General features: G+C 46.6%; 1 protein-coding gene across 11 annotated transcripts in view; it reads left to right on the plus strand.

The window, feature by feature from the left end:
* MOK (MOK protein kinase) overlaps positions 1 to 18722 on the plus strand; it is an 82618-nt gene that overhangs the window by 43086 nt on the left and 20810 nt on the right. For 8 of the 11 annotated variants that reach the window (XM_033191277.1, XM_033191282.1, XM_033191281.1 and 5 more), the window contains 3 exons: positions 9665 to 9743; positions 9857 to 9905; positions 10670 to 10848. In XM_033191277.1, the coding sequence (XP_033047168.1) occupies positions 9665 to 9743; positions 9857 to 9905; positions 10670 to 10848 (307 nt within the window). The remainder of the gene's footprint in view (positions 1 to 9664; positions 9744 to 9856; positions 9906 to 10669; positions 10849 to 18722) is intronic. The other 3 variants (XM_033191275.1, XM_033191278.1, XM_033191284.1) reach the window with 1 other exon arrangement.

The following is an 18722-nucleotide window of genomic DNA, read 5'->3' on the forward strand; positions in this document are numbered from 1 at the left end:
AGATCCTCTTTTAAGGCTTCTAATTCATACATATGCTTAGTTGTTCTCAACATCATTAGTCATCATAGTGCCGTAGTTATATATAATACACAGTACAGTGCCACTTCACTCATGGGAAGGCATTTTCCTGATGGCTCGTCTACTCAGAACATGACTGCAAACAAGAAAGAAAGTCCCAGGCCCTCTGGGTGCCCTTGTGATCTGGGGGAGGGTGGCAGGAGGCAGCAGGGCAGAGCGCCTGCAGCCAGCCCCGCCGTGGGCATGCGTGCACAGGCCCCCTGGCTCAGGGGGCCTCTCAGCACCCCAGATCTGCTGTTTCTCGACATTCTGTTCCATGCCTCTTCAGGCAGAGCTTTCCCTCCAGAATAGTCCCCTGCTTGTGAGGGAAGCTCCTGCCATTTTCCACCATGCTCATTCATTTCCTTTCTTCTGAACAATGAAGCACTGTTGAAGACAGCATGTTTGCCTGAGGTGACCTCAGTCAGGGCTGGTTTCAGATACTTACAGAGGTCCCCTGAGGGCAACAGGAGAAAAGGAGAGCCGGCTGGCCCTCATTGAGCAAATTGTTCCTGGGGGCCTGACCTCATGGTTGTGTTAGATGTCAGGACAAATGAACCTTGTATATCTCACTAAGAAAGCAACACAGCAAGTGTTGGATTTTTCATATCACGCTATACCTAGAGGACAAATAAAAAACAACTGTCCTACTGTCACATGAGTGACTACTTATTGGAAAAGAATTTTAGTGACAGCATCATAGATGATTTAGATGGTATATTAGCTCACAATTTGGGCCACACTGAAGATGATGTGCTATGGAAACTTTTTAGATCGATAAACTATTTTTGTCATGAAGAAGACACTGATGTTGAAGATATATATGAAGAGTTCAAATAAAATAGTTTTTATGAAATTGGATAGTGGAAAAAAGCATTTTATCAATATTCATGTATTTTATATGTGACTTAAAATATGTGTGTGATAGTAAATTACTAGCAAAATAAATAGCATAAGTAGCCAAGTTTTTCTACATCCATAAAAGTTGATGTATATAAAGCTGGGCGCAGTGGCTCATGCCTATAATCCTAGCTCTTTAGGAGGGAGGCCAGTACGGGTGGATCACTTGAGGTCAGGAGTTCAAGACCAGCTTGATTAACAAGGTGAAACCCTGTCTCTACTAAAAAGTACACACAAGAAATTAGCCAGGCATGGTGGTATGTATCTGCCTGTAGTCCCAGCTACTCAGGAGGCTGAGGCAGGAGAATCGCTTGAACCTAGGAGGCGGAGCTTGCAGTGAGCCGAGATCGTGCCACTGCACTGCAGCCTGGGTGACAGAGTGAGACTCCATCTCAAAAAATAAAAATAAAGACCGGATGTGGTGACTTATGCCTGTAATCCTAGCACTTTGGGAGGCCGAGGCAGGTGGATCACTTGAGGTCAGGAGTTCAAGACCAGCCTGGCCAATACAGTGAAACCTTGTCTCTGCTAAAAATACAACAAAAATTAGCTGGGCATGATGGCATGTTCCTGTAGTCCCAGCTACTTGGGACTGAGGTAGGAGAATAGCTTGAACCTGGGAAACAGAGGTTGCAGTGAGCCAAGATCACGCCACTGCGCTCTAGCCTGGACATCGCAGCCAGACTCCATCTCAAGAAAAAATAAAAACAAAACTCAACAAGAAGGCAGAATTTTTGGCAAGTCACTGCGTCTTTAGACGCTTGAGAAAGCGTTGTTTAGTGTGTGTGTGTGTATATATATATATATATTTTTTGAGATGGAGTCTAGCTCTCCCAGTGGCGCGATCTCAGCTCACTGCAACCTCCACCTCCCAGGTTCAAGTGATTCTCCTGCCTCAGTCTCCCAAGTAGCTGGACTACAGGCATGTGCTACCATGCCTGGCTAATTTTTTTTTTTTTTAAGATGGAATCTCGCTGTGTCACCAGGTTGGAGTGCAGTGGCGCGTTCTCGATTCACCACAACCTCCACCTCCCGGGTTCAAGCAATTCTCCTGCCTCAGCCTCCTGAGTAGCTGGGAATACAGGCATGCGCCACCATCCCGGCTAATTTTGTGTTTTTAGTAGAGATGGGGTTTCTCCATGTTGGTCAGGCTGGTCTTGAACTCCTGACCTCAGGTGATCTGCCCACCTTGGCCTCCCAAAGTGCTGGGATTACAGGTGTGAGCCACTGCGCCCAGCTAATTTTTGTATTTTTAGTAGAGATGGGTTTCACCGTGTTGGCCAGGATGGTCTCAATCTCTTGACCTTGTGATCCACCCGCCTTGGCCTCTCAAAGTGCTGGGATTACAAGCGTGAGCCATCCCACTTGGCCCAGATACTGTTATTATCCTTATGTGAAACATGAGGACATTGAGGTATGGGGAGATAAGTTACTTGTCCAAGGTTATATACCTAGTAAGTGGTAGAACTGGGGCTGAACCTAGATAACCTGATCCTAGAGTGCATGTTCTTAACCATCACACATACTGCCTCATGACAACCCTCTGTGGTTGGCACTATTATTATTCCCATTTTACAGATGAGGAAATTGAAGCTTGAAGGATTAAGTAATAATCCAAAATTAAGTTGTTAATAAATGGCAGAACTGGGACTTAAACTCAAGCCTGACTCTGAAATCCTAACCATTAAGCTCTGTTGCTGCCCTGGATCTCTATTTCTGGGCCCAGCTCAGTGCCTTAAATGAATAGGGGCACCTAATTATTTACGGTTGTTGACGATGATGCTGCTTTAGTGAAAACTCAGATAATCACTAAGGCTTTTGCTACCAGAATGGCGATTCTTACGACTTAAATTTCTGCTCTCAGGTTATTAGAATATTGAGGAGCACTATGAAAGACTAAAGAATGAGATAATAATGAAATAAGGGAACAATCACACAGCCATTATTGAATTGTCTACTTTACAGCAATGTGCAAGGTCTGGCAAGAACTGGGAAGATAAAGAAGCAGCATGTCAGATGCATGTTTTTGATATTGAAAGGGTATATAGTCTTTTTTTTTTTTTTTTCTTGAGACGGAGTCTCACTCTGTCGCCCAGGCTGGAGTGCAATGGCGTGATCTTGGCTCACTGCAAGCTTTGCCTCCCAGGTTCAAGCCATTCTTCTGCCTCAGCCTCCCGAGTAGCTGGGATTAGAGGCGCCCACCACCACGCCCAACTAATTTTTTTTTTTTGAGATGGAGTCTCACTTTGTTGCCCAGGCTGGAGTGCAATGGCACAATCTCAGCTCACTGCAACCTCCGCCTCCTGGGTTCAAGCCATTCTCCTGCCTCAGCCTCCCAAGTAGCTGGAATGTCTGCTGCCACGCCCAGCTAACTTTTTGTATTTTTAGTACAAATGGGGTTTCACTATGTTGGCCAGGCTATCTCAAACTCCTGACCTCATGATCTGCCTGCCTCAGCCTCCCAAAGTGCTGGGATTACAGGCGTGAGCAACCGTGCCTGGCCTGAAAGAGTATATAGTCTAGTGTCTACATAAACTATATGAAAGTGGTATCATAAGAGAAAAGGAATTGCTGGGGTAATTTTCTCTTTGTTGAACAGGTGTCAGATGAGGCAGAGATTGTGTGGGCTGGGAAAATAGGGCTTTCCTGGAGGAGTGGTAGAATTAGACAGGTGCAGGAGAGGATGTCTCATTTGCAATGACATACCATGGGTTATTCCAGAGGCAGGGACATGGTGGGGAACATAACAGACACAGTTCCCACCCATGTGGAGCTCACACTCGATGACAGACAGGAAACAAATTACCAAGAATATCAGTCAAAATGATCAAGAATTCCAGATAGGGATAAGTGCTGTCAGTGAATGAAACAGGCCAATGTGTTAGTGATGAGGATAGAGTACTTCAGGCAGAGGGACAGCCAGTGCAAAGGTCCTGAGGCCACCATGAGGAAAGAGGCCCATGTGGCTGGAGGACATGGAGGAGAGTTGCAGGAAATGGAGTAGGCAGGCACCCATGAGGCTGGTAGAGCGAGGGTAAGAATTTTCATTACTCTGCGGCTTCAATGGGAAGCCGTTATTGGGCTTTAAAGCAAGGGAGAGGTGGTTTTCAATAGGTATTTAGACCAGTGTTTCCAAAATGATCACAGAAGACCAGTTGTCTTATTTCTAATGTATTGCAGACCAGAATTTTTGTGAAATATAGTAAAAATGAATTACCAGAAAAGTGATCGTGTGCTTAGATGTCACAACATATCAAATTGCCACCAACGGTTCTAAACAGTTGTCCTTAATTTATGTCATCTCCTCTCAGACCAGTAACAGTCCCTGAACTGTCATCAGCTCATGGACTGTGCTTTGAGTAGCACCTTTTTAGAAGGAATTTTCCAGTTACTGTTTTAAGAATAAATTTGCTGTAGGTGGATGTGTTGAGTCTCCCTTTTAGTTGCAAACAACAGTCTCCCCTATTCTCTGATTAACTGAAGAGGGGTTACTCTGTGATATGGATAGATTGCCAGAATTGTTGGGAGGACTGAAGAAGCGGACTCCGGGCTTGGCCTGTAGGACGTTGCTTCTCACAGCTGCTCTCCATGATCAGGCTGCTGGCCCTGCTGCTGACAACGCTCTGCAGAATAAAGCTGCTGCAGCTGCCCGGGCTGGAATCAAGCCTTTTCTGCCAGGATCAGGAGGCAGCTGTGATCCATGCCCTCAGAATGGATGCCTTCTCTCCTCTCCTCTGCCCCCATACCTGGGCCTGAGGCGTCTTTCCCAAGTGTTCCATTTAGGCAGAGCCCAAGTCACATCTGAAACTCTCAGCTGCAAGGCAGCATGAAGAATGTCATTTGGATTTTCAGGCCTGGCATGCTAGATGGGGGTTGGGCTAGGTCCTGAGCAAGTCAATCTGTGGGTGTGCCATGAAGGCAAGAGTGGTGTGGGAGCCTGGGGAAGGGATGGCGAAGGCCCTTTGCCCACCACTCTCTCTGGAAGAATGTCTCTGGATTCTTCTTTGGCATGAGTTAGTAATTGGGGTGAATAGAGAATGGCTACCCCGCCAGCGATCCTAGTTTGTGTATTTGGGTGCATGTGCCTAACGGCTCTGGGCTCATGCCATCTGCAGTAGGAAAGCCTGTCTTGGAATTTATGAAGGAAAAATTGTAAAAGAGGTTTAGTTTCCATCATAATCTGACTATAGAGGCAGCTACTCTTTTACAAGATTGTTTCTGAATCTACTCTCTTTTTTAACTGTTTCAAGTTAAATTGATAGGACCAGGTGCAGTGGCTCACACATGTAGTCCCAACACTTTGGGAGGCCAAGGCGGGAGGATTGCTTGAGCACAGGAGTTTGAGACTAGCCTGAGACCCTGTCTGTACAAAGTATTTTTTTAAAAAAATTATCTCGGTGTGGTGGCGCCCGCCTATAGACCCAACTATTCAGAAGGCTGAGGTGGGAGGATGGCTTGAGCCCAGGAGGTCGAGGCTGCAATGAGCTGATTGTATCACTGTACTCCAGCCTGGGCAACAGAGTGAGACCCTGTCTCAAAAAAAAAAAAAAAAAAAAAACACTCATTTGCCTTAGTGAGTGGCTAGTTGTAGTTCTCTCCACCCTCGCTGGAGGGGCGTGTGCTGGGATGCTGTCATCATGCAGGCCACAGTGGCAGCTGTATTCCTTCAGTTAGTGCTGAGTCACAGTGAATGCCTTGGTTTATCACTGTGTTCGCTTAAGTTTTTAAAATTACTAGTGTCATATATGACATTCCTTAGAGGCTTCTTAATGAGAGTATTTGGTAAAAATTACCTTGGTCAGGAGAGCTAGAGCTTTTGCGGCCTGCTGGCATTCACTAAGGGACATATGAGAAACTTCTGAGTGACTTGTTAATTGTACTCTATTTTACTTGTTTCAAACTGTTTGAAAACAAGAATCTGATGGGAACCAGATACAGTCTTGGGCCCAGAAAGTTCGGATCTCGTTCTGGAGAAGTTTGTGGAGAGTGGCTGGGCAGCGCTTTCCCTTGCAAGGCTGTGGTCTCCAGCTGTTCAGACCACTGGGCACACACTGTTGCCGTGATAGCTCGCTCCAGCAGTAACACCTCTCCTACTGGCCCGGGACCAGGAACAGCTCCCTACCCCTAGGGCTGTGAGTAGGGAGTTTCCAGGAGGAGACCCAGGGAGGCAAGGAAGGGCGGGCACCTGAAGAGGACTCTTACCTGGGACTGAAGGCATCTGAGAAGCACAGATTCCTGGCTCCATTAGATCTAGGTTCAGGCCTTGAAATCTGCTTTTTTTTTTTTTTTTTTTTTTTTTTGAGACAGAGTCTGGCTCTGTTGCCCAGGCTGGAGTGCAGTGGCACAGTCTCGGCTCACTGCAAGCTTTGCCTCCCAGTTTCACGCCATTCTCCTGCCTCAGCCTCCCAAGTAGATGTGACTACAGGCATCTGCTACCACGGCTGGCTAATTTTTTGTATTTTTAGTAGAGACGGGGTTTCACCATGTTGGCCAGGATGGTCTCAATCTCCTGACCTCTTGATCCACCCTCCTCAGCCTCCCAAAGTGCTGGGATTACAGACATGAGCCACCACGCACGGCCGAAATCTGCTTTTTAAAAGACTTCTAGGTGATTATGAAGATTGGATAGATTAGACTTTTCCTTAAAGATTCCCTGTTTCCCAAATTCAAGTTCAGATGACTCTAATGACAATTTTATGATACGAGGAAGATTTGAATGCGTGGACATGGCTGGGAAGGGCGTTCCTGGAATGGAACATCATGAATATAGGTACTGGTGAGCTTTGGGAGCAACCAGAGAAGAGTCCGTGAGGGAATTCACCTGAGCATTCGATAAACAATTAAACAAGAAGGGTGTGGTGGGGCATGGGTCTTGAAGCAAGGACCCAAGACTAGTCGCTGCACCTGGGCTCTTGTTAGGCGACTATGGGGCCCCACTGCAGATCTTCTGAAGCAGAAATGTGGGTGGAGATGAAGAGGGACAATCTGTGTCTTAGCAGCCCACTCATGGGAGTGTGAGAACCCTTGTGGTGGAGAGGAATTGGTTGAAGGGGGTCTTGAGTGCCAGGGTAAGTCAGGGGGGCAGTGAGATTGGGTTTGATCGCAGGACCCAGGGGCACCTGATGAGATGAACTTCCAGCAGCTTCATCCTGCTGCATGTGTGAAGGAGAATGGAAAATTGCTTTCTTTTCATCTGTTATATATATTAATTTAATAAGATTCCAGAATTCCTCAAGCTTGGGAAAGCTGATAAAGCTCTTACTTTTGATTCTTTTGATTTTAATTCTGGAAAATTGTTGATAAATCATGTGAAACAATAAAAAGGTGATAGTATTACACAAAAAAGTTAATTGTGGCCAGGCGTGGTGGCTCACGCCTGTAATCCCAGCATTTTGGGAGGCCAAGGTGGGCAGATCACGAGGTCAGGAGTTCAAGACCAGTCTGGTCAACACAGTGAAACCCCATGTCTACTAAACATACAAAAAAATTAGCCAGGTGTGGTGGTGGCGAGCACCTGTAATCCCAGCTACTTGGGAGGCTGAGGCAGGAGAATTGCTTGAACCTGGGAGGCAGAGGTTGCAGTGGGTGGGGATCGCACCACTGCACTACTGCCTGGGTGACAGTGCGAGACTCCATCTCAAGAAAAAAAAAAGAAAAAGCTAATTGCACCTAGACATTTTACAATTTAAATTACTTTCTATTATTTGTATGTTATAAACATTCTTGTTAAGCAGAGAAAAAGAATAATTTTAATTTTCAAAAGAAATTGTAAACTTAGGACCAAAGGTATCAAATGGTATATGTGCTTATGTAGGGAGGAAGTGGATTTCCAAACTGTTAGGTGAACATGGGCATTGTGCAGATTTAAAACTTAATAACTTAAAACACACACTTTGAAAAAATTTGAAAATTAAAATCAAGTAAAATTGACATCTTCTGGAACAAGGGTAAGCTGTGATGCTGGACGTGGGTATGAAGTCTTCAAACACAGTAGAAAGCTGCGGGCACCAAGGCACAGCCAGCCCAGGCGCTGAGTACAGGGCAGCTGCAGGGGACTGTGCCAGCCACGCTAAACGGCCTCTCCTGTGAAAGAAGACGTGGACTGAGACTGAAAGCAGTTGAACTGCTTCTGGAACTGTGATCTATCCCCCTTTGAAGTGGACATCTCCACATAAACAGGAAAACCTAGCGTAACACTGGGTTGACGAGTGACTCCTAACATTTTCATACTCAGCGCAGGCTGAAGGACAGCGTCCTGGAAGGCCTCCAAGGCCGGCCGAGGCTGTCAGACCGTGCTACTCGTGCGGCGATCGCTCAGTGCTGTTCCCACTGAAACCGTAGCACACGCGCTCTGAATGTTCACAGAGCTGTGGCCAATGTTGGAGGTGACACATGTGCTAATTGCCCCGATTTCATCCTTATACATTGTATGTATGGATCAAAATAACACTCTCTGGGTCCCATGAATAGGTACAATTACTACATTTCCACTAAAAATAAAAGGAAAAAATTATCAACAATTCTGTCTTTCTTCAGTAATGTTTATTGTTTATTAATTTTTTAGTTGTCTGGCAATTTCCCAAAGCTGCTTTACCTGTTTCAAAACTCAGAAAAACCACGTATGTTAGAACAGAGGAGCCAAGGCAGAGTCACTGTGCAGCTGATAGAGCTGACTTGCCTGAGTGCCTTCCAAAAAAGGCCCCTGTGGTATCTTCACCATGTTTATATATTTTGTTAAATTTGCAAAAATAAGGTATTTCAACCACAAAGTTAAGACTGCCATCTCTTCTGTTTTAACCTCTCGTACGTCATATTTCCCCTCAGCGTAACGGTGAAACAGCCGTGGACATGTCTGGAATCTTGTTAAGGGTTGGCTGGGATACTTTTATATGCTTTGCAGTCTCTTCCATGTATTAATAGTTACGTTATTGCTGGCCATCTCATTTGGGGTGTCTTCTAGGAATACTCTGAATATAGTCAATGCAAATTAAAGAGCATTCACTCCATAGAAAACTTGAAATATGAAATCTTATAACTCAGATATGAAAGAAACTTAGCAGTTTCCCCAAATTTGACAACAATCCTAAACATTACATGGTGCTAGTAACACATAGTTGAGGATGTAGAAGAAACCTCTATAAACTGCCAAAAAGAAAAATAAAAAGAATTTTCCATTAAAAATGTATGTGCTGTGTAATTTTAAATGAGATCATGCCAGTATACAGAATTTTTTTTTTTTTTCTCCCGGAGTTTCGCTCTTGTTGCCCAGGCTGGAGTCCAGTGGTGGGATCTCGGCTCGCTGCAACCTCTGCCTCCTGGGTTCAAGCAATTCTTCAGCCTCAGCCTCCCGAGTAGCTGGGATTAGAGGTGCCCACCACCACACTGGTTAATTTTTGCATTTTTAGTAGACATGGGATTTCACCACGTTGGCCAGGCTGGTCTCAAACTCCTAATCTCATGATCCACCCACCTCAGCCTCCCAAAGTGCTGGAATTACAGGCGTGAGCCACTGCCCCGGCCAGTATATGGAATTTTAAATGGTATGCTTTGTAGGTACACTACATATTTCCTAAGACTACTTCAGATTATTTTTTACAGGGGAACTTAGATTTTCACACATCGTTAAATAAAAATGGATTATTTTTATTTCAAAAAAGAGGATATGTACCATCAGTAACCATATTTGCCTATTTCCTTGATTATACAGGGAGAAGATACCCATTATCAGAAAAAACAATTATGCACTATATGTACCAGTTATGTAAGTCCCTTGATCACATTCACAGGTATGCTCTTGGAGATTTGACAGCTCTGAAATTAATAAGATGTGTTAACATTCAAATTCAAGAATTTGAATAAATGAAGTGTAATTCTATTTTTCCTTTTATACTGAATGCAGAAATGGAATATTTCACAGAGATGTAAAACCAGAAAATATACTAATAAAGGTAAGAGCTTTTACATGAAAGCTGGGTATCAGAATAAAAGCTGAATAGAAAACCTTTCCCTGAAAGGTTTTCTCCTCCTGCTGGAGGAACTTTCAGTCCATGCAGCTAGACAGCCTATTTGTTACAGTAATTTTTTTCCCTCTCAGGTTGTAAAAAATGGTTTCTTTAATAAATGCCATCCACATAACTGACTGCACCTGGAAGAAAATAATAGAAAGTACCCTTCTCACACTGCAGACGAAAAGGAACCCCATTCTCATGGGCGTTCGATCCCTCTAGCCGGAAATGTGGCAGAGGCAGGATCTGAGCTCAGGTCCGTCTCACTCCCAGGCCACTAAACTACCTGTGTTTAAACCGTACAATTGGCTGTTTCCCAGCGCCTGTCACTGGCTGTCAGCAGGGTCCTCTGAGGCTGTGTGGCTAAAAGAGCCCTTGCTGGGCAAGCTGGCAGCATGACTGGACAGACTAGTGTGTGTCGTTCATTTGTTGAAGCGCCGTGAGTTAACCATTTTCAAACCCGCAGACATTTGGAAATATATGTAAAACATAGCCAGAATATTTGTAAACTTGTTCCACTGAATAGACACATCACTTTCTTATCTGCTGGAGGCACTTTCAGGTGCTCATAAAGCCAGTAATTTGTATTTTACAGACTTCTTTAGATGCTAGTAATTTTCCTGCTGGTGCATAAATATTTGGAGTGGTTTGTATTAGGATAGCCACGTAATGGGACATTGCTTGTCCTTGCTTCTCTCTCCTTCCAGCAGGATGTCCTGAAATTAGGGGACTTTGGCTCCTGCCGGAGTGTCTATTCCAAGCAGCCATACACGGAATACATCTCCACCCGCTGGTACCGGGCCCCAGAGTGTCTCCTCACCGATGGGTTCTACACGTACAAGATGGACCTGTGGAGCGCCGGCTGCGTGTTCTATGAGATCGCCAGGTAGCGCCAGGCCGGGCTCCTGCCTGGTTCCTGCAGCGGGAGGGGCCCTTACAATCCAGATGTCATGGTCATTCTGGTTTTACTTTCTGTTTTACTGTTTTTAATTTAACAGCAAATTGACTAGGCTTTCGTTTTACTTGTTGTACATATTTGGCCTTGCCTGGCCTTCCCGGAGAAGAGCACCAATCCTCAGTTGTTCTCCCTCCTGCACACCCTGGCGGTGTGGGCAGCCGCCTCCTTGGGCTTGCTGTGAAGTGCTTGATGGGGCTGCCATGGGGAGGGGTGAGCCGGGCCTCCCCTGAGAGGTGCAGTCATATCAGGTAGGGTGCCCTGGCCACAGGTGTGAGGATGAGGCACCTTCTGGCACAGTTGGATTCTAGAAAGCCCCAATCCCACCCCTCCCTGCTCCAGCCTCCAAACCTCCCACTCCCCCCAGCCCTTGGGAAGGAGCAATGGCCCAGGGACGAGGTGATGGGGGCTGGTCCCACTCCAAGGTGAATGGTGTTGAGTTGAAGAAGTGCATGGGGGTGGAGGGCTGCACCTCTTGCTCCCAGTGGGCCTCCAGGCAGGTGGCAGTGAGGTTAAGGTCTGGGGACGCATCTGAGGGGTCAAAGTCTGGTCCCACCTGTTCAACGGACTGGTACAGAAATGCACTTCAAGACATATTCTCCTTTGATCCAGATGGTTCATACTGGTAACTTTTCATTTTGGAAAGCTGAATGGCAATTTCACTGCAGCCAGAAGTGTCAACCGAAAGTCCCTTCTCATGAGCCCAGGTCCTGTGAATTCATCTGGAGGAGGCAGATGTCTGGAGCACAAAGCCGCCCGCATCTCACCAGCACACAAGGTGGCCCACGGTGCACCAGCCACCGAACTGGGCTGACGTGCTTATCTCCCCGCTTGGAGCTGTTTCCTGCTCATCTGCATTTCCTCCTCTCTCCTTTCGTCACAAGATCCTGCCATTTTCTGGAATAGAAGCTAGGCCTACCACCAGAGCTATATTTTTTTCTTTTTTTTTTTTTTTTGAGACAGAATCTTGCTCTGTAGCCCAGGCTCGAGTGCAGTGGTGCGATCTCAGCTCACTGCAAGCTCTGCCTCCTGGGTTCAAGCCTGCCTCAGCCTCCCAAGTAGCTGGGACTACAGGCCCCTACCACCACACCCAGCTAATATTTTTTGTATTTTTAGTAGAGACGGGGTTTCACCATATTAGCCAGGATGGTCTCGATCTCCTGACCTTGTGATCCACCTACCTTGACCTCCCAAAGTGCTGCGATTATAGGCATGAGCCACTGTGCCTGGCCCAGAGCTGTATTTTTAAATATTCTTTGTGGCATGTGATATGAATTGAATTTATTTATACACGTTTAAATTCTTTATTTTTATTTTTATTTTTATTTTTTTTTTGAGATGGAGTTTCTCTCTTGTTGCCTAGGCTGGAGTGCAATGATGCGATCTCGGCTCACCGCAGCCTCCACCTCCTGGGTTCCAGTGATTCTCCTGCTTCAGCCTCCCGAGTAGCTGGGATTACAGGCATGCACCACCACACCCGGTTAATTTTGTATTTTTAGTAGAGACGGGGTTTCTCCATGTTCGTCAGGCTGGTCTCGAACTCCCGACTTCAGGTGATCCTCCCACCTCAGTCTCCCAAAGTGCTGGGATTACAGGCATGAGCCACCGCGCCTGGCACAGGTTTAAAATCTTGTTCCCACAATTCCAAAAATCTATAAAAGCTTTGGAAACCAAAAGGTTTCTTGGGACTCATTTATTGACAAAACCTGACCTGCCTCATGCTGAATTTGTCAGCACAACTTCTCTTGGCTGATGGGAGGCTCACTGTGGGGTTATTTATCACGGTTACTGTGAATTAGTCACATTTCACCACAGACATCATGCCGGACAGATGTCGGAATGGGGATCTGTCTTCGGCCTATTAGGGAACACATGTCGGACCTATTGGTAAAGAGGAAACAGAAGGGCACAAGGGAGAGTGGAGCCTCCCAGCGGCTAGGGTCGCTGTAGGCGCCAGGCTGAGTTCCTCGTGTTTCGCGTGGTGAGGGCGCTGTACACGCCAGGCTGAGTTCCTCGTGTTTCGTGTGTTGAGGGTGCTGCACACGCCAGGCTGAGTTCCTCGTGTTTTTTTTGGTGAGGGCGCTGCACACGCCAGGCTGAGTTGCTCCTGTTTCGTGTGTGTGAGGGTCGCTGTAAGAGCTAGGCTCAGTTCCTTGTGTTTCTTGTGGTGAGGGTGTTGTATGAGCTAGGCTCAGTTCCTCATGTTGCGTGTGAGTGGGCCTGCCTGGTCAAGGGGACCAGGCAGAATAGAGAGACCATGGCCATGTCCTGACTATAAGGTCAGCCAAGAGAAAGGAAAAATAGACCCAAAGTCAGGCAAGCAAGTTTTTATTAACCTGCCGGCTGCCCCCTTAACAGACAGAGGAAGTAGCCCCAAGCTTATAGAATGAGGGATTTATATTGGGGAGGGGAGTTTGAGGGAGTTCTTTGGTATGGCTGCATCCCAGGGTTGGTTTGTTTTTATTTTTATTTTTTATTTTTATTTTTGTTTTTGAGACAGAGTCTTGCTCTGTTGCCCAGGCTGGAGTGCAGTGGCGCCATCTCAGCTCACGGCAAGCTCCACCTCCCGGGTTCACGCCATTCTCCTGCCTTAGCCTCCCGAGTAGCTGGGACTACAGGCGCCCGCCACCACGCCCAGCTAATTTTTTGTATTTTTTGTAGAGACGGAGTTTCACCATGTTGGCCAGGATGGTCTCCGTCTCCTGACCTCGTGATCCACCCACCTCGACCTCCCAAAGTGCTGGGATTACAGGCATGAGCCACCGCGCCCGTCCATCTCAGAGTTGTTTGCTGGTTAATTTTGCCACATATCACCTTGTGATGTTTATGGTAGCAACTAGATGAAGAGCAGGAACTCACAGGAGGGTGTAGGTAAAGTTTGTTTATGCTTCCCAGGATCTTCTGCTGTGTAGTCTGGATGGTTTGTAATTGGGGTTTGCTTATTGCAGCAAGGTCTGATGAGTGAAGTCTGCTGGCTCTGCAGCAGCGCCTAGATAAGAGCTTAGAAATGTCAAGAGGCTTGGGGGAAGGGTGGGTGGCACAGAGAAGGGTTGCAGAGCATTAGAGGGAGGGGTGGGCAGCGCCAAGAAGCTTTTTTGGGGCGGTTTGTCCCTAACTTCCCAGCCCTTGAATAGGTAATAGAAGAGGGGTGCCGTTGTCGCCTGGTTGCTTCTTGCTGGGAAGGGGCGACGGTCTTGGGGGCAGGCTGGACAGTAGGGACTGCCGTTCTTGGATCTGTTCGTATTCTTGGAGCAGCATCATATCTTGTATTGTCCTGTGGGTGAAGGCTCTGATACGGTCCAGTAAAAACTGAGTGAGAAGGTGTAGGAGACAAGGGCTGAATGCTAGAAAAAGAAGAATGGTTATGGCTAGGCCTAGAGGGGCATTAGCCATGGAAACCAGGTACTAAAGGACCGGGAGGGCCACGCTGGCCATCAGGGGACATTTTCTTTAATTTGTTGTGCTTGGTCCTTTAGTCTTTTTACAGAATCTTGTACTAAGCTGGATTGGTTACGATAAAAGCAACACTGTTCATCTAGAAAGAGGCGGAGTCCTCCCTTTTTGGCTGTGAGTAGGTCTCCGTCTCTGTGGTTTTGAAGAACCACTGCTGCTAAAGAATCTGTTTGTGATTGGAGAGTTGTAATGGATTTGGCTATCTCTTCCAAGCTATCTGTGAGGTCTTTGGAGAGGGATTGGTAATAGGAAGCAGAGGTGGTTAATCCTGCAGTCTCAGTTCCAACTTGCGTAGTTATTCTGAGGGCTACTAATAGAGGTATGAGTTGTATCGCACGGCAGTGTCGGATAGGGGTATTGGGGTACTGGGATTGGTAGGGGTTGGTCTCCTAGGGCAACGTTGATTTTGGACAGAGGAAAACCAGGGTGCAGGTGCCCATCCAGTTAGAGGGGAGGCAAATGTAAGTTGAGGTGCCACATAGGAAAAGTATGCCTTGGCTTGGTAGGCAGAACTGGTTGTGTATGCTAAAAAGATGTACTGTTTTGTTACTCTCATGCATCCGTACTCCTAGGGTCCCAGCTAGAGCTGCTGCTGTAAGTGGTTGTAAAGGGTGTTTGCTTTAGGCTGGGGGCTTTGGGGTCTTTTTTCCCAGTGTAAGAGGAAGCGTTTTGTGTCCACTAAGATCCATGTGGGAGTGTTGCTGAATGTTGGGATAAGGACACAGTCGCGGGTGGCGGGTGCAGGGGTGGTGCATGGATAGGGGAGCCAAGGGAAGAAGGATAAGCAGGGGAGGTGTCGGCCCTTGCGGTACTCTGAGTTTTTGTTAAGGAGGTGGGAAGTGTCAAGGGCTGAGAGGCTAGAGAAACGAAGCCTGTCTTTATTGTTGGTGGCTTTGAGAGTAGTATGTTCGGTGGAGGGTTTGAGTTGTGCAGTGTAAGTTGCACAGTTTGGAATTTAGGTGGCTGAGGGGAATGCCTGAGGGTAGATGTCATTGGCGCCCAGTGGTGCTAGATAGGGTAAGATTGTGTGGGTTGTTATGGCTCCTAATATGCCTTTATCACAGCTGCGGTAGGGGGATAGGTTGTGTAAGTAGGGATGTCAGGTTGTCACAGCTAGACCGAACTCGCTGGCTAACTGGGGGGAGATTTTTGTTAATGCCTGTGTGTCGAGTTTGAGGGGAGCTGTTAATGAGGATTTCAGGATGGTAGGTTACTTGGGTGGAAGTCCAGTTGTAGGCTGAGGCAGGGATTGCATTGTATGTTGTGGAGAGGAGGGATACGCAGAGCCAGCAGTCTCTTGCCAGAGAGGAATTGGAGTTTTTTAGTAAGGAGTGTGTGAGATTAAGTGTTCTGTATAGGTGTTCAGGGGTTGTAGGTATTGGTTGGGCTGAAAGAAGGGTTGGGGTATTGATTATAGGATGGGTTAGAAAGACAGAGAGTGAGCAGAAAAGTAAATAGTTAGGTTTCACCCAGAGTGAAGCCATGGAAAGAGCCTTGGAAGAAAAGGTTGGTTATACACTTGAAAAAGGCCTCCAGGGTGTTGTTCCGTGGGTGGAACCAGGAAATATCTTGTGAGAGGGCGTGAAGGAAGAGAGTGAAGTGGTAGGATAGACAAAGGCAGGGCATCTAGGGAGGATGTGGCAATGTTTATTAGCGACTGTGATTCCTGCTATAAGGGTAACCATTAGGCAGAAGGCTAAAGTGAGGGAGACTTTTTGGCTGGGATTCGAATTGGAAGGAGTTACACTATATAATCCCACTGCAAACAACAGGGTAAGTAGTATAATACCTGCAATGAAGGTATAATAGAGTGTCTCCATTAAAGGAAGCTAGTTGTAACAGTAGTTTAAACCTGTTTGAGATAGATGGATTTACTGATGTGAAGTTTCTTCTGGGATGGATGTAAGGTGGAGTTGGGTTGGCCCAAGGAGTATGCTGGAATACCAGTTACAAGTTGGTGAGGTGCTGGTTGGTGGATCGGAGGTGGGAGCTCTCTTTAATCTGGAAAGGTGATACCAGGGGGTATGTCCTCAGAGTTTGGCTGCAGTAGGGGTTGTGTCACACGTGTCCGTGGGAAGAGACCACCACACAGGCTTTGTGTGAATAACAAGGGTGTTTATTTCACCTGGGGGCAGGTGGGCTGAGTTCGAAAAGAGAGTCAGTGAAGGGAGATGGGGTGGGGCCGTTACAGGATTTGGGTAGGTAGTGGAAAATTACAGTCAAAAGGGATTGTTCTCCGGTGGGCGGGGGCAGGGGTCACAAGGTGCTCAGTGGGGAAGCTTCTGAGCCAGGAGAAGGAATTTCACAAGGTAACGTCATCAGTTAAGGCAGGGACTGGGCATTTTCACTTCTTTTGTGATTCTTCACTTGCTTCAGGCCATCTGGATGTATACGTGCAGGCTTGGGCTCAGAGGCCTGACATTCCTGTCTTCTTATATTAATAAGAAAAATAACATAAGATAGTATTGAAGTGTTGGGGCTGTGAAAATTTTTGGGGGGTGGTATGGAGAGATAATGGGCGATGTCTCTCAGAGCTGCTTCAAGTGGGATTAGGGGCAGTGTGGGAACCTAGAGTGGGAGAGAGATTAAGCTGAAGGAAGATTTTGTGGTCAGGGGCAATATTGTGGGGTTCTTAGAAGGAGCATTTGTCATATAGAATGATTGGTGATGGCCTGGATGCTGTTTTGTATGAATTGAGAACTAAACAGAAGACACAAGGTCCGAATAAGAGAAGGAGAAAAACAGGTATTAAAGGACTAAGAATTGGGAGGACCCAGGATGTCCAATTAGAGAGTGCCCAAGGGGGTTCAGCATAATTACTTGCTTGGTTGGTGGGTTTTTGGGCTCTGTCCTTGACAGAGTCCTCCTTTTTAAGTTGGAGGCGGAGCTTGGTGCAGTGTGTTTTTAAAAGACCATTAGTCCGTTCTACCTTTGCTGAAGATTGAGGACAGTAAGGGGTATGAAGGTTCCACCGAATACCAAGAGCCTGAGAAACTGCTGGGGTGATTTGATTAATAAAGGCTGGTCCATTATTGAACTGTATAGAGGTGGGAAGGCCAAACCGAGGAGTTATGTCTTACAGAAGGGAAGACACAAAAAAGGTGGTGGCCTTTTTTGACCTTGTGGGAAAGGCCTCTACCCATCCAGTGAAAGTGTCTATCTAGACCAAGGGGTATTTTAGTTTCCTGACTCAGGACATGTGAGTAAAGTCAATTTGCCAGTCCTGGGCAGGGGCAAATCCCTGAGCTTGATGTGTAGGGAGGGGAGGGGGCCTGAACAATCCCTGAGGAGTAGTAGAATAGCAGATGGAACACTGAGAAGTGATTTCCTTGAGGATAGATTTCCACGATGGAAAGGAAATGAGAGGTTTTAAGAGGCAGACTAGCGGCTTGTAACCTACGTGGAAGAGGTTATGAAATGATGACAGAATAGAATGGGCCTGTGAGGCTGGAAGGAGATATGTTCCTTGGTCCAAGAACCATTTGCCTTGTGTGGGAAGAGATTGATAGGTGGAAGTTTCCAGTGGAGGAGTAAATGGGAGTGACTAATGAGAAGGAGAAAAACTGCCATGAGGGATGGAAGTTGGAATGCTAGCTGCTTTTTTAGCTACCTTATCAGCATAAGCGTTGCCCTGAGCGATGGGATCTGACGCCTTTTGATGGCCCTTGCAGTGAATGACTCCAGCTTCCTTTGGAAGTAAAGTGGCCTGGAGAGGAGTTTTTATTAAAGAGGAATTAATGATGGAGGATGCTTGCGTAGTGAGGAAACCTCTTTCAGCCCATATAACAGCGTGGTGGTGCAGGATATGGAAGACATATTTAGAGTCAATATAAATATTGATGCATACTTCCTTTGCAAGAGTGAGGGCTCGAATTAAGGCAGTGAGTTCGGCTTGCTGAGAGGCAGTGGAGCGGGCAGAGCAGTAGCCTTAGTGATAGATGTGGAAGATACTATAGCAGAGCCTGCCTTTGCTGGTAAGTGGCGATTAGGCCTGGTGGAGCTGCCATTGGTAAACCAAGTGTGATCAGAGTAAGGAACAGGAAAGAAGGAAATATGGGGAAATGGAGTGAATGTCAGGTGGATCAGAGAGATACAGTCATGGGGGTCAGGTGTGGTATCTGGAATAATGTGGGAGGCCAGATTGAAGTCTGGACCAGGAACAGTGGTAACTGGGAGACTCAACAAAGAGTGAGTACAGCTGAAGGAGCCGGGGAGCAGAAAGTATATGCATCAGGTGTGAGGAAGAAAATAGATTTTGGAAGTTATGAGAATTGTAGAGAGTGAGTTGAGCATAGTTTGTGATTTTGAGGGCCTCTAAAAGTATTAGGGCAGCAGCAGCTGCTGCACGGAGA

Source organism: Trachypithecus francoisi, unplaced genomic scaffold (assembly GCF_009764315.1).
Source record: "Trachypithecus francoisi isolate TF-2019V2 unplaced genomic scaffold, Tfra_2.0 Lachesis_group3, whole genome shotgun sequence".
In the NCBI taxonomy this organism is placed as follows: Eukaryota; Metazoa; Chordata; class Mammalia; order Primates; family Cercopithecidae; genus Trachypithecus; species Trachypithecus francoisi.